The following is a 15,792-nucleotide window of genomic DNA, read 5'->3' as shown; positions in this document are numbered from 1 at the left end:
GCAAACATTTGATTGAGACAAATACCCTTAGTTAATTCAGCGTCATTCTGCCTCTCCCTTTCACGTCTAAAGTGGGCGGCCGGACACGAAAGGCGAGGCGTCCAGTTGCTGAACTCCCTCCGGGCCGAGTGGGGAAGGAGGTTGATTCCCAGGCCAGCAGTTTACAGGCCAGGGCGGGCCGAGGCCGAGCACCCCCAATCCCGGGCCGCGCCGGCTCAGGGCCCTCAGGCCTCTTCAGGCCGCCCGGATCCTCTGGGGCCCGCCAGGGGGCGGCCGGGCCTCCCTTCGCGCCGCGTCGGCCGGCAGGGGACGCCAGGGAGAGGAAGTGCCGGCGGCCTGGCCGGGCCTGGCCGACCCAGGCGGCGACCAGAGCGGCCTCTCGCGGGTCCTCCCCGGCTGACCCCGGCCCTGCCTCCGGCCCCGCCCCGGCCCGGCCGTCAGCGCCTGCGGGTTCCGGATCCTGTGACCCGTCAGGCGGCGTCGGCGGGCGCGGAGGAGGCCGGGCCGGCCTCCGGGGAGTTTCTGCAGCCGCCGGAGGCGCCGCGGGGAGCGCGCGGCGGGTCGGGGGCCGGCGCGGAGCCCGAGCGCGTCCCGGAGCCGCGGCGCCCATGGCCGGCGGGGGAGCCGGGGACCCGGGCAGGGGGGCGGCCGCCGTCGCCGCCCCCGAGACCCGCGAGCACCTCTTCAAGGTGCTGGTCATTGGCGAGCTGGGCGTGGGCAAGACCAGCATCATCAAGCGCTATGTCCACCAGCTGTTCTCGCAGCACTACCGGGCCACCATCGGGGTGGACTTCGCCCTCAAGGTCCTCAACTGGGATAGCAGGACGCTGGTGCGCCTGCAGCTGTGGGACATCGCGGGTAAGCGCGGCCACCAACTTTCCCACCTTGAGAGCCCGGGCCGCTGGCTCCTCTCTGCCTCCTTCCTTCTTTCCCTCCTCTGGCTGAACTGCCTGCCTGTGTACGTTTAGGAGAGAGAGGCCAAATCAAATGGCGAGGTGCGGATGGATGCTCGCTTTCTCCTGACAGGAGGTGAGGAAGCCACCGGGCCTTTCCAGGACTTTGAACTCTGAATAGTGACAAGTATATGATATAACGGTGAGACTTGGGGCGGCTGCTCTCATTTAGCCTTAACTGAAGTTCGGAGTGACTGGATGACTTCCCCAAAGTTGCATTCCTGGTTAGTGACACAACCAAAAGCAAAAGCCAGGTTCCTTTTCAGATCATTTTTCATCACTGGGATTGACTCTGAGACCTGCCTTTGTGAGGGAAACTCCATTCCACAAATACTTGCTCTCATTGTGAAGCCAGGTCACCGGGTGAAGATTTGGGGAAGCTTTTCTGAAACTCTTTCGTGCCTCACTCCCTAAGCTAACACCTAGCCCTATCCTTGGCCCGCTCGCCCCGCCCCAAATACATTGTTTCTCTCGCATCTGCTGCTTTCATTTGTCATTTTGGAACGGAAGAATTGATCTCTTTGAGGGGGTACACTTCTTGCTCTAATTTATGAGCATTTGAACTCTGGCTGGTGTGGTGGGTGGGATGTGGGCATTTAAAAAGATGCTAACTTTTGGAAAGGTTAATTATGGAAATGGTACCAAAAGTTACCTTGTTCAATCATTGCACGTGTTAAGAAACTGAGTCTGCAGTAGAGCATCCAGTGGGAGCTGGTTTAGGGTTGGAGAGTACCTTGGGTCACCTTTCATCCTACAGATCCTACACTGAAGCCCATATATACCTGGCTGATAGCAGAGTCTGGGAGGGTGGGGCACACATCTACTATCTGCAAAGCAGTGCTCTTTTCATTTATGTCTTGTTACAAGACAGAGTACTGAAGAATTGTAATCTATAACTCATTCATCTAAGAGCAGATTTCTCTACCTCAGATATGAGAATAAATTTATGCACATCAATGCTTCAGAGAAAGAGGGTAATCAGCCTTGGGCTCGATTTTTTTTTTTTTTTTTGGTTACCAAAAAACCAAAAGTTCGTTTGAAAAGTCATCTTTCGAAGCCAGAGGCTTTTTTCGAAACACTTCCTGCTGTTGCACAGAACACTAAGGAACAGTATTACTGCTTCTTGACAAGGACGTGGATTCTAAAGTTTGCTTTACCGTGTGACAGTCAACTTTCAAGAATCTTCAGTGTAGTTGAGGATTTCCACAAAGGTGATTTTAAATCCCTGCTTACAAGGGTGGTTGACTTTGCATTATTCTTTATGTAAACTATTCTAGTATTTAGCTATAAAATTACAATTGTGTCCCACTGCAGGTGGATAACTGTGAATAACTAGATTTTTATGGAACAGTTGTGTCTTTAAGCTTCGAAGTAAAATGCTTATATTTAGAGACTTGACAAAACAAGAGCAGGAGTAAGTTTTCTTCCTGGGTATCACCTCTTCTTTTTTCATCCTTCTTTAACAGGCCTCGATAGGCAGGAAGGGGACATATCCAATCTTTATCAGAATCTGGTATACATCCGCCTAGGTGGGATATCTTTGCACTTTTCACTAACCAAAGCTTGAGCTTTGCCGGGAAGGAAAGCAGAATTTTAAGATCTCCAAAAGGGATTTCTGGATGTCAGATACTGTAGTAGGTACTGTTGTACCATTCAGCAAGTACATGCCAGCAATTAAAGTAAGAGGTAAACTTATGAAGTAATTAGAAATTATTAGGCTCACCTTATAAGTAAGATTTTTCAGAGATGGAATCTTAATATAAAGAAATTGAGAGACAAAAATAGCCTAGTTTTAGCCTGAGGTATGGGGAGCTACATCATTATGTTTGGTTTGAACATTTGAGCTACTAGTGAATCCTGGTTCATACCATTTGAATTAAGTAGTAATGATGTAGTGAAGGCAAACTGAAGGCTGCTCCAAAAATTTCCCCCATGGCTAAACATATTTGCCTTATGTAGTAACAAAGTTGGATTGTATTTAATTCTCAAAGAACAGAAATATTCCTTGATTGCAAAACAGTAGGTGGAGCCGGCCACTTGCTATGACTAACTTAAGGTGTGATGATATTGTTACTAGTTAGATTTTATTTTATTTTTTTTCCTCTTTAGTGGTGGGCAAGGCAGTGAAGAAATTATGTCAACAATCTTTATCCTTAGAAGGTTTTGTCAAGTGTGACAGGTTAGAAATGTTGAATGTTTTCTGTAAATGTAGCCAAGCAGATTTAGCTAAACTCTTTAAGTTAAGAACCATGTGATTCTCAGGTATAGGCCTTAATGAATCTTTTCTTATGTCATTGAAGGAATCTTGCTTTAAAATACAGATGGAGTTTAATGCAATGTTTCTGTAAGACAATTGTAGTCTCTTAATTCATACCTGCTTTGAGAGTGGTGCTCAAAACATAACTGAAATAGACTAAAATATTGAAGTCTTTGATACAATTTTGAAGAGATCTTAAAAAATGCACAGTAAATTAAGATATAGCAAGAGATGTCTCCAATCTTCCTTTTAATGCTTAGTATAGATAAAGTAGTATTTAGCTTACTATTAATAGTAAGCTTATTGCTTATTAGCAACTGTAGACTTTTCCAGGCAAGATGAATGACTGGTCTAGGTCAAATCTTGAAAAAAAAAAGTTGTCCATTTAATTCTAATATACTTTGGTCTTTATGTATTGACTGAAGTGATTTGCCTTTCAGGATTAAAATTTCTTTGTAAAAATCTGAATAAGTAACAAGTCCTTCAGGCCAACAGACAAATTGGAACAGTCTACTCTGAAATTCATGTAAATAATATTTAGCTAAGCATAAAATGCATTCTTGGAAGATATTATAAATTATATAAGCTACACCTAAATTGATTTTCCATTGTTTTGATTCCCATCCTAAAGTAGAATGTAGATCCTAACTTCTTTGTTCCATCTTGTATTTTGCCAATTATTAAACTAGTAATCTTCCCTTGCCTTTGTTTCATAACTCTCCTATAACCCTTCAGCAGCAAGAATCTGGAATATTACCTCTGACACTTTCCTGACCTTAAAAGTATCTATTAGTCAGGGATTAGTAATATTTAAGTATCTTCTAAATATGAAGAAGCAATGCTTTGAGGAATCAGTCTGTGTAGTTATTTGTAGTCTCTGTCTTAAACACAGAATACTAAAGTAAGTTTCCCCATGTTTATTGGTGGCTAATTACATACGAACTCATGTAGAAGGCGTTTCTATGGGTAAGCTGACTTGTACGGGCTTGCCATCCTCAGCCTTATTCAAGCTCAATTGCTGTGCTGAATCACTAGCAAAGCCTACTGTCCCATTTTACATCTTTAAATCTTTCACGGTTCCTGGGTCCTGAGTCTCCCTTGGTTGCATAGTCTAGGCTGTGCATTCGCAATTGTTCAGGCAGCCTTTTGGTCAGTGTAACAATGTATTTGTATTCCTGCATGTGGGAATTCCTCTGATAATGATATGCCTATCGTCTTTCCCTTTTGATATGTTACCATCCTTGGTTGCCTTAATTAGCCCACATAAGCTGAAAGTTGCTCAGGTTAGGATGGTAGAGATAGTCCAGCACTGATAGGAAGTTCTAAAACTTGCCTTTGCTCCCAGCTATTTGCCTAACGATTCTACCTTTTGGATTGAATGAATTACAGGCTTTTAGAGATCCTATAGTCTAAATGCAGAGAGGTGTAGTAACTTGACCAAGAAAACACAGATAACCAACGGCACTGTATGGAGACAGCTTTCATGACTCTGAGATAGGAAAACAGTAAGCTTTTAATATAGCTAGTTTTTGACTTACTAGTTTCAAAAGAGTAGCACAAATTATTTTCTAAATTTTCAAATGTTCTGGTTATCCCTAAATGAGTCATGTATTAATATATGTTATCCTGACCTTGCAATTTTCTTAAGCTTTCAATACAGAATTTTCAGTGATTCTCACACCATTTGAAAATGTACCCAGAATTGTGTTTTTATTCAGGCTATGATGAGGCCAACAGGTCGGGAGATGACTGCCATTGAAAGAGTTTTGTTACTCACCGTTCCCAAGAGTGGGAGCACGCCACACCCCACCATGCCACAGGGAAAAGCATCGGGGTTGGTCATGAGACAGGAGCAAGAGGAATTCATGGACTAGAGCCTTTATTGTGGTTTTTACAGGAAAGAATCGGTGAAGTAGAGTAGGCAAGCTAAGCAAATTTAGGATTGGCTAGTTTTAATAATTTCCATGGGCTCTGGGCTATAGGGTTGGTCTCTAATTGTCTGGTCCTGGCCCTGGGGTGATTAGGGGTAGGGGGATAGTATCCCAGACTGCAGGAGCCTAATGCCAGGAGGCAAATGGGAAGATATGGACTCCTGATTGGTTGGTTTGCATAACAAAGGTGCACTCCAAGGCAGGTCCTTGGCTTTCTCTAGAAATGAGATAACCCTGGGAGGGGCAGTTCTCCCCCAGGCCTGCAAGGCCACAGGATGTCAAAGAATCATGAATTACAGAAAATAAAAGACATGATTAATACATATTCCTAGGCACTCCCTAAAATAGGTTGAAACATAATAGAAAGTACTCTTCCATAGAAGGAAAATATGAAGGTTTCAGATTTATAGCCCAGGAATAGCATATCCTTAAAATAGTGAGGATTTCACACTTAATCAACACTTAAGTAATAGAGAGTGGGCCGAGTATACAAGTTTAAGGTGTCTTATGGCTGTAGAGATCTTCTCTTGGATGGTGAAAAGCATACATATAACTGGGAGGAGACTTCTGGAGGGTGAGACAAAAGATCAAGGAAAAGTTGCTTTAGAATTCTATTCAATTACATTTTCAAAAGATATTTGTACTTTTTGTGATTGAGTAGGCTAGAAACATGTAGTTCCTTCATTGTTCTTTAGAGAGAGTTAGAACCACTTGAAAATAAATGGATGGCAAGAGTTTCATTTAATGATCTAACAGAGTCTTTCTAGCTAACAGACAACCTCAACTCTCTTCTCTTTCACTCACTTTTATCCAGATATTTTCCGTAAGGATCTTATGCAGGGGTTTTTGATTGCTTCTTGATATTAAGCTAAATATGTCAAGGTTTTTTTAGGGAGATTATTTGGAACCTCCATCAGAATCACCTGAGGTTCTTTAAATGCAAATTCTTTAACATCAATAGAATCAGTAGATTTGGCATCATCTGACATACATCATGGTTTATCAAGGAGGAAGTTAATTGTCTCACGTATTAAGCCCACAATTGGGCAGTCCAAGACTGGTGAGCTGCACCAAAAAGTCTTCATGGACTTAGGCTGGCATTTCACCACTCAGCTATTCCTACGCTATATTTTTTGTCTCTGTGATCCAATCAAATAGACATGCCTAGCTACAAGAGCAGCTAGAAATTCTAGGGCTTCTATCTTAATCTGGGCGCATTGTCTTCCCAAATAAAATTCTGTAAAGGAATGTTGGGATAGACAACTAGCAATCCTCCATACCTATACCAAATCAGAATTCCTAGAGGAAGGGCTTGGAAATATGGAATCTATCAAGCACCGTAGGCGGCGATTCTGATTTATACTAAAATTGAGAATCGTTCTGTACTCAGCTTTGCAACACCCTACCAACACACTCATCTTCTCCCTACACTCCAAGAGTTCTCCACTTAGCCAGACACACCTTCCACTGTCCCCACTCTCTCAAACCTTCCATGACCCTTAAGTTTCTTTCTCAATTTCACAGCCTTTCCAGAGGGGGCATCATCTCCTCATCTGTGTGGCTATTTCAGGAACCTCTCCTTCAGTGTAGTGTATGGATACAAGAGTAATGTACAAGACAGAGACAGTATATTTTTTCTCTCTTGTTGGATACATTGTTGAAAAGGGAAAAGCCCAATATCTCACACTTTTAAGACTTTCAACTTTGGACAAAAATCAATAAGATATTTTTATTTGATTTCCTAATTTAAATTAATTAAAGTTAGCTGTTCCTTTTATAGTCAAAACAGAAGATGTAAATAGTTGAATAAGGCAGATGTTAGGCATTAACCACAATGCCACAAAAGTCCAGCTGTTTCAAATTAGAAAAAGGAGTAAAATCCAGTCTGAATTGGCATGTACCTGGGAAAAGGTAATTTTGAAAAAATTACTGCTTGGTGATACTGTTGCTACCATCTCAAAAGCAGTTTGTTTATTTTCCTTTTAGGCATTTTCCTCGTTTTTCTTCATTCAGTTTTGTTACCCTTTCACTTGACAAACGGGTTTATTTAATCTCAATCTCAAAAAGTGGTGAATGAGCAAACATGATGCTTTGTATGTGATTTAAATAGAAACTTTGCATATCTTTACCTAGAATATGTATTACTCTAAGTTGAAGCACATTTCCGGATATAAGCATAGAATCTTGGAGTTGGAAACTTTTGGTCATTGACCCTCCTACACTTGACATTTGTTAAAAGCTATTTTCTAGTCACTTTCATTCTCTTTACTTTCATTCTCATTTGTACTTAATAATCTGGAGAAATGGACTTATTCCCAATTTAAAAATAAGTAAACTGAGTCTCAGAAAGGTTAATGGATTTGCCTGAGATCTGTATACATATAGCTTGCAGAGTTCCAGCATGGATCCTGATATTTCTGACTGCAAAGGTTTAACTGCTGTGATTTACTGTCTGCCTCTCATCTTACATATAACAGAAAGGAAAACTACACAAATTAATAGAATTGTGTAAAATCATGTGACTCGTTTTATCTTTTAAACAGTGTAGTATTAAACTGAAATTCAGTGTATATCAAATTCAAACTCAGATGGTACTGCTTTGATGCCATATAGTTTTATCTGAGGTTAATACAGCCACTCGTTTTGTGTAAAATTGTACAAGCTAGTGGGTGGAGGAGTGGGAGTAGGCAGCTAGTAATACAGTCTGTTTTTAGTTAAACTGCTTTATGGTTAGTGTTATGGTAGTTATTTAATGTAATAAATTGTTTTACTTCTAACAGTGCCTATATGCTCAGACAAGTTTAGAATGGCTTGATAAAGTATAATAATGACTCATTGACTTGATACCCTAAAAATAGCAAAGCCTATGTGCCTACATATTGTATCCTCTTGTATATAAAATCTAGGATTCATCATGATATTACATTATTACCTGTATCAAGCCTGTATCAAAATTTTAATGGATAAAAATTTATCATCTTAGGACTAATGATGAGCCTTAGCTTGCTAGAAGTATTTAATCTCTGAATTGCACAATGATATTTAAGAATTTTTCTTTAAAAGACTTTACATGTACTGACCAGAAACTAAATCACCAAATCACCTTGAGTAAGAATATGTAGCTTGGTGATTCTCAGTGAATGGGAAAAAGGTAAGCATTTGTACTTGGAAAACCAAGCACCGTTTTTTCCTATTGTTTTGATTTCTTTTCAGTTGTGAAATTTATATTTTGAATTTTAACTATCATTAAAAGAGACATTTAGACTACTTATCAAATGGCATACTTATAAAATATGGATACAAACATTAAAAAACTAAGCAAAACCAATGATGAAAGTCACAAGAGAAAGCGTGCTTGGATTGTGCTCCTGGTAGCAGTTCAGAATTTAGTACTTCCCTTTTCAAATCTGGAGAGAAATACTGTCTTTTTGAAAACTTTCATTAGATATAAAGATATAAGACAAGCTATTTTGTGTTTTTTTCTTTAACTTAATGGCAATAGGTATTTGTTGGGTACACGCAAATGTTAAATAAGCATTTTAATCTTTTGTCAACATGTGTACATACTTTAAGGTCCATTCATTTGAGTATGTAAGAGATTGTGTGAATCTTTTCAATATCTTTAGCCTATATGACTAGCACTGTTTTCTTTTTCTCCTTTCTAATTGCCAAGATATCAAATTATAATAAAGGTTCCTTTTTCTAGAGAAGTAAGTAACACATTGTTTAAAGCAGTGGTCCCCAACCTTTTTGGCACTAGGGACTAGTTTCATGGAAGACAATTAATTCTTCTGGTAGGGGACTGGGGAGCGGGGGGTGAGGGGGTGAGGGGAAAGCTGGGGGGAGGCGGAGCTCAGGCTGTGATGTGTGTCCCGGTTCCTAACAGGCCACTGATGGATACCGGCCGCAGCCTGAGGGGTTGGGGACCACAGGTTTAAAGGATAAAACATTTTTGTAGTCATTTGGACTATGCCAATGATATGCCAGCAGCAATGTGGATGACAAAGGCTGCCTCTAGTGTCAGGATGACTGATGCACTCAGCAGTAGGCGATCTTCCCTTGGCTCCTATGGTAAAGCACTAGGTGACACAGAGAAGGCGGTACAACTTTTGTAACAGGACTGTGCTATCCTTAGGAAAAGTCACTCTTAGGCTATTGGTACTGCTAAGGATTTATTTGGAAACACAGGGACACATGAGGAACTGTATACTCCAGCAAGTACTCGCCTAACAGATTAGATAGCACATTAGAAAGCAAGTCAACCTAGGAAGTTTAAGTAATTTCATTTCCTTGGGACTTTATTTTCTCATCTATAAAATAAGAGAATGGACTAGATGATTTTGGGTGCCTCTTGGTTATGATAAGTAATGACTATTACAGTACTGGTCAAAGAAGTCAGTATTGCCTAGAGTTTTCCCTGAACTAGTCTGAACTGGCCTACAAACCTATTAAGAGGACGATCTCCCAGGTTTTGATGAATTTCTATACTGATGCAAGCTTTAACTCTGCATACACCCTCCCCCGTGAAGCAAAACTTACACAGCTTGTTTTTGTATTTAATAACTACAGACTTCCTTCTCTAACGAGCCTTCTCCTGTCATGAGACACAACCCAGAACATTCAGCACGGCATTTTTTGCCTGCATTTCATTTATGTATTTGTGGAAAGTAGAATCGCAGAATAATAAAGACTTTACAGACTGAACTTAAAATATCTGATTGGCTGCATCACAAAGAATCTTATTTATATATTTTGTCTTTAAAAAACTAAAATATTCTATAGATTTTGATACAGTTAAAGTTTCAATGTCAAAGCCTTTCCAATTTCTTTGATCCTTAGTCCTTTTTTAAAACTATGAAGAGCTGACTCCTGGTGTGTTGTGAAAGGGGAAGTAATAGAATGTATAATTCTGAGGGGGATGACTCAGAGCAAAGTTGGGAAATTGGCATCTAGAAGTTAAACATGAAGCCGTTTAATTATTGATGGTGAGCGCAGCCTCTGGCCAGGCTCCCTGCACACGTGCTATGCGCACTGCTGCATCCAACATGAATGTTGAACGTATGGGAATAAAGATAACTTCTGAAGATACTATAGTTTCACCATGAATAAGCATTTGAATAGCGTCTCTTGATAGTATACCTTGAAAAAAGACTAGTGAGATTTGCTTATGCTTACATACCTCAATGAGTGGTGTCCCCTTGTTTGGTACCATGATATACTCTGGCTATCTCCGATTACATCTCATACTTGTGGTGTCAGTTGGCCCATTTCCTCAAATAGACCATGAGCTCCTTAGGAGAGGAAATCATATTCGTTGGTTCATTATTTTCACCAGTGCCTAGCAAGTACCTGATATATTACATAAAAGGAACCTAATACATTTTTTAGTAGAGATCAAATCTAGAGTTTTAAAAGGAAATAAGAAAAGAAAAGAAAAGCTAGAAAGAAATTTGGGAGTTGTACCAGTCAGAATAGGCTAGGTTATGCTGGGGTGCCAAACAACATTAAAAATCTTAGTGGCTTAAAATAATTATGTCTCACTTTTGCTAGATGTTGATAGTGGAGTGTGGGAGTTAGGGTCGTGGCAGTGGGTGTGCGGGTGGTTTCTTATTGGAGTCATCTGAAGACCTGGGCTAGCAGAGTTTACCATCTCATGAAACTGTCGTCTCAAAGTCAGGGTTCAACTTTGCTGCGGCAGGACAAAGACACTGGCAGCTACGTGATTTTGCTTAGAAGCAACATTTCTGTTCACATTTCATTGGCCAAGACTAGTCTCATGGCTTCTCCTTGGAGGGGCAGAGAAGTGTAATCCTCCATGCATTTAGAGGTGCAGGAGAATAGTATATTCATAAATGCTAGTAATGTTTTCTTCTGGAGTTCTTTGCTTTAGAAAATAGTAAAGGAGTAGCTAACATTACTCAGGGAGAAATCATAACAAAGATACGGGACAACTCTTACTAGGGTAGCAATAGAAAGTCAAGTTTAACAACTGGAAGAGCTTAGTATATCTATGCATTATAAAACTTTGAAAAAAATACAGTTAAATCTAGGTTATATCTGATTAGGTTTTTGGAGAGTAACTCTTAACTTTATGTTAAAAGTATTATTTTAAATGAATTCATTTTAATCTTTTCCCATTCCCTAATTAAACTTAATGTGTTTTAGAAATTTATATTTTTTTACTTGCTTTACCAATTGGAGAATATCTCTAAAACACTAATGGATTAGTTTGGAATTTTTAAAAAAGAGATTATAAACTCATGCAAATAAGAAGTGCCTTTTACTCCACTTTTAGAAAATAAGCTGTGTCCCTAAATGCAAAGTCTTGACGTTTTGATGCTGGATCATTTACATTTGATTCCAATTGCTGTCTGGATTCATTGATTGCAGAATATATAGAAAACCAGTATAACATTAAAGTTATAACACAGGAAGCTAAAATGTCAGTGTTAGAGCTGGGAGGGTCTTAGGTGGTCCCCCAAGAGCTCTAAGGCCAATTGGCATTAAATATGCTGAGTAGAAAAATTTTCTTGTCTGGGGTTTCCTGAATGTTGGGTGCTTGGTATTTTGATTCCCTAGTGCAGTTGAGCTTTCATCAAGCTTGTTTTCCTCTGCAAATCTGTTTTCGCAATTCAAAGTACAGCGCATAATTAGCTAATAGTTTAAGGCTTTGCCATGTTTAATTGGTGCCATCTTTAAAAAGCAGACTCAAGCTTTTGTCATGCAATAAACTTATTTTTTTATTTCAAAGTATTACAGGGGTAAAAATGTTTTTGGTTACATGGATCACTTTTGTAGTGCTTGAGTCAAGGTTAAAAGTGTGCCTGTCACCCAGATAGTGTTCATTGTCCTGTTAAATAGATTTTCGCCCATCTTCTCCCCGACTCCCACTAGATTTCCACTGAGCTTTACTTCCCTATATGCACATGTGTGCTCATCAGTCAGTTCCAATTTAATAGCGAGTACATGTGGTGGTTTTTCCATTCTTTAGATACTTCACTTAGGATAATGGTCTTCAGTTCCATCCAAGGTGTTGCAAAAGGTGATCCAGCAATAAACTTTGAGCACTTAATAATCCTAGCTGACATATATGCAGGGCTTATCTGACATTTTGCAGTTTTTTTGAACTTGTAGCATAACTTACAGGCACAGACACTAATAAATATCTTCATGAATTTTTATATACCACTTCCAGTTGAAGATATAGAATATTCCTAGCTTCCTAGAATAGAAATCAGTAACTTTTTCTATAAAGGGCCTGACAGCAAATATTTTAGGTTTTGTAAGCCACTACATCTCTATTGCAACTACTCATTGCATTGATTGCCAGTCATTTTTCCTTCACACTCTAGTCAGCAATTTGACAACCCAAAATTATAAGCTTTAGAAGTCATGGCACCTATAAGATTGTTCAGAATGGCTAGCGTCGTATTTCCATAGGCGCGTGGGGATCAGAAGACCTGGATTCTTGTTCTGTCTTCTTTAGTCAGTGCCTCTGTAATCTTGGCCTAGTGTTTCTTTGGCAGTTGTTTTTGTCATCTGTCAGATGGAAAGAAGGATCCCATGTATGTCAAAGATTAGTATGACAGCAGATAGTTAGAGAATGCTTTGCAAAGTCCTATGTAATATACAAAGCAGTAGATTTTCGCCAAAGTGTTTAACATAAGTTAAATTATTTAAAAAGTACAATGATATTTGAAGAACTCTGCAATTGATTCTTTTTGTAATAATGCAATCACTTGTGCCACTTTTTGTACTGAAGTGGCAAGTTTTCATGTGTCTGCTTCTTAGAGGGGAGCAAGCTTATATGTTGAGTCAGAAGTGGGTATAGGCTAGAGATGTGAAGGACAGATGAGTGGAGAACATGAGCTACTTTATCTCATGTCCAGTCCTAATCTTTTTGACTAGCATGTTCCCACTGCACTTATCTTCTCCCTGCACGCTTTATTTCTTCTATTCTTGTCTCTTCTTCCTCCAGTCCCAGCTTTATTTTTTCCTTTAGTACCTCTCTTCTCTTAGGCCAAGGGGAGAGGAGGAGGAAACAATAGAACTTGTAGCTTGAAATACTGTCCTATTGATGTTTATGGAGAATGTGTTGTACGTGTACAGAACATAAAACTAGTTAATTGTGCACTCAAACCAAATTACCAGCCACTTCTGCTTTAGGATCATGGTTCTCTGTGGATGTCCTCAATCCCATCAGTTTATATTGCTGTGGAATGGAAGATATTTATTTATAGTATCATTCTTATGGTCAAAGGGGTTATACCTAAATACAGATTCTGCCTGAATTATGAGTTTTTTAATCTCTTATATTTACTTCTAGGGCAGGAGCGGTTTGGTAACATGACCCGAGTATACTACAAGGAAGCTGTTGGTGCTTTCGTAGTCTTTGATATATCGAGAGGTTCCACGTTTGAGGCTGTCTTAAAATGGAAGAGTGATCTGGATAGTAAAGTCCATCTTCCAAATGGAAGACCTATTCCTGCTGTCCTCTTAGCTAACAAATGTGACCAGAATAGGGATGGTGGTCAGAGTCCTGCCCAGATGGACCAATTCTGCAAAGAACATGGCTTCACTGGATGGTTTGAAACCTCAGCAAAGGTGAGATCTGCTTTGTTTATCAATCTGCTGTGCTGTTTAGCTGATAAATCTGAGCTGTAACTAAGAAGTATTTAGATGGATTTGTGTGAGCAGTGTTTGGAAACCTAGAAAATGCAAAGCCTAGCATAGATGTTATAGCTTCTTTCCATCTGCAGCAAGACTCCTTTCAAAGTTGGCTAACGGGGAAGTGAATAAAAGGGCAGATTTCACATGAAAATAAAAATGAGTGGTTATTTCGAGCAAAAAGCAAATGACATTTTCTGTGAGTTTGAGTTTTTAACCGAGGTGCTTCTCATGCAATTGGAGTAGAAGGGGTTATTGTCAAGCACAAGCATTTTTTATTTTTACGGAAGATTTAATGAAATATAGGGAGATGCCCCCTGTGAAGATGTGTGTCACATGTAGAATCAGTGAAGGCATTGAAAAGGTCAGAGAGAAGATTTATGCAGATGATGTTTGAGGAGTTTTAGGTTAACTCCGTATGAAAGAATTTGAACAAGAGGAAAGTGTAAACATTTGTGGTATCCTTCTTCATGAATAGTAGAGTGAGAATTTTCTCTTTCATCCATTATGGGAAGCTGGATAAATATTTTTTGAAGGAAAAAAAAAACCCACCAAGATGGTGTTCAGAAATCTTAGCCTATTAATAGATATACAAGAATGCAAAGGTGAAAATTACAAGTACAAAATATTGAGGGAGTTGTGTGCGTTGGAACTTTCACATAGGAGGGTTAAATAACAATCAGACTTACGTAAGAATGATGAAATGTTTGAGAAATTCTGTGATAACAAACAGTAGGCCATAAATTTGGCATAATCTTAGCATATTTCCAGCTTTGTTATGTGCTCTTTGGATTTCTTTCACACATCCACTGACACACACACACACACACACACACACACACACATATATGCATAATATGTAAATGTATGTGTATATATACATGTTTGTATCATTGTTAAGTCACCTAGCATATTCTGGAAGTTTACTACCAGATTACTTTTAGCATTACTAGAAGCTTACTTTCTAGTAAAGTGAAAGATTATTTGATGCCAGTGACGATCGGAATGATGAAAACAAAACGATGAGAGACTGCACGAAAGAGCAGCTCCAAATATATTGTGCGATGATGGAGTCATTGGAAAAAAAGAATGTCTACTGGAGGCAATAGTGTATACTCTTAGGCAAAAAGTGGTGATGGACGACAGATGAAGCCCAGAGGTGCCGTGCGAGCCTTAGCCTGATGCCACAAAGGAGGAAATCACCGAAGGGAAGGCTTCTTTTTGCGAAGGACTTGCTCTGGACAGGCATGCCTTCTGTCTGCTCTGCATGTCTGTTGGGTGATTTGCTTTACTTCCTAGCTTTGTTGGGCGAGGGAGGGGCGACGCAGTAAATGTAAATGTTAATGTGAGCATTTTGGTGGATTGTATTACAGATAAAATTGCCCTGTAGGTTTTATTTGAATTAATCTTTCAGGTAATAAATCCAGATTTCCCCCCCAGAATCTAGATATAAGATTTATAAATAATCATATCCTATGACTTGTAACTTGAGACTGTATTAGTCATCAGTTTTGTTATATGTATAGACAGGGTTATGTGTAGAGGTGAGAAGGGAAACACTGGTTAAGAATAAAAGTTTCGAGTAGGAACTGTGCTTCCCTACAAACACAACAAAAACAGCTTCTGCAGAATTTCCTTAGTAATGAAGCGGGGGTGTTTCAAAAGAGTAACAGTAATTAAAATTTTATAGTCGAGGCCTAAAGTCTCGACACTTACTGCCTAAGTGTCACTAATAGCCACACCTCTGAGCTGACCCAGCTGCTAACTTAAAATTTAATTTTTGCTTGAGTTCCAGTAGTCCGAATTTCTGGAAGACATAGCCAAAAGAATTTTAAATTCATGAGTTTTATCATTTCATCTTTCTGGCAAATAATGAATTTCTAATATGAAACTTTGTGACTAATTACACTACCATATGGGAATTTTTGTTCTTAATCAATTGCTTCTAAGTGCAGTTAGAGAATTTTATAATGATTTGATATAA

At 39.5% G+C, this 15,792-nt stretch overlaps 1 protein-coding gene across 1 annotated transcript in view; it reads left to right on the top strand.

The window, feature by feature from the left end:
• The first annotated feature begins 438 nt into the window (after nt 1-438).
• RAB32 (RAB32, member RAS oncogene family) overlaps nt 439-15,792 on the top strand; it is a 17,867-nt gene continuing 2,513 nt past the window's right edge. The window contains exons 1-2 of the mRNA XM_012655568.1: nt 439-858; nt 13,468-13,745. Of these exons, the coding sequence (XP_012511022.1) occupies nt 609-858; nt 13,468-13,745 (528 nt within the window). The 5' untranslated portion in view covers nt 439-608. The remainder of the gene's footprint in view (nt 859-13,467; nt 13,746-15,792) is intronic.

The sequence above is a fragment of the Propithecus coquereli genome, unplaced genomic scaffold (genome assembly GCF_000956105.1).
Source record: "Propithecus coquereli isolate 6110/MARCELLA unplaced genomic scaffold, Pcoq_1.0 Scaffold48, whole genome shotgun sequence".
Taxonomy (NCBI): Eukaryota; Metazoa; Chordata; class Mammalia; order Primates; family Indriidae; genus Propithecus; species Propithecus coquereli.
Note: the sequence above shows the minus strand (reverse complement) of the source record. Positions and strands in the feature narration are given on the sequence as shown.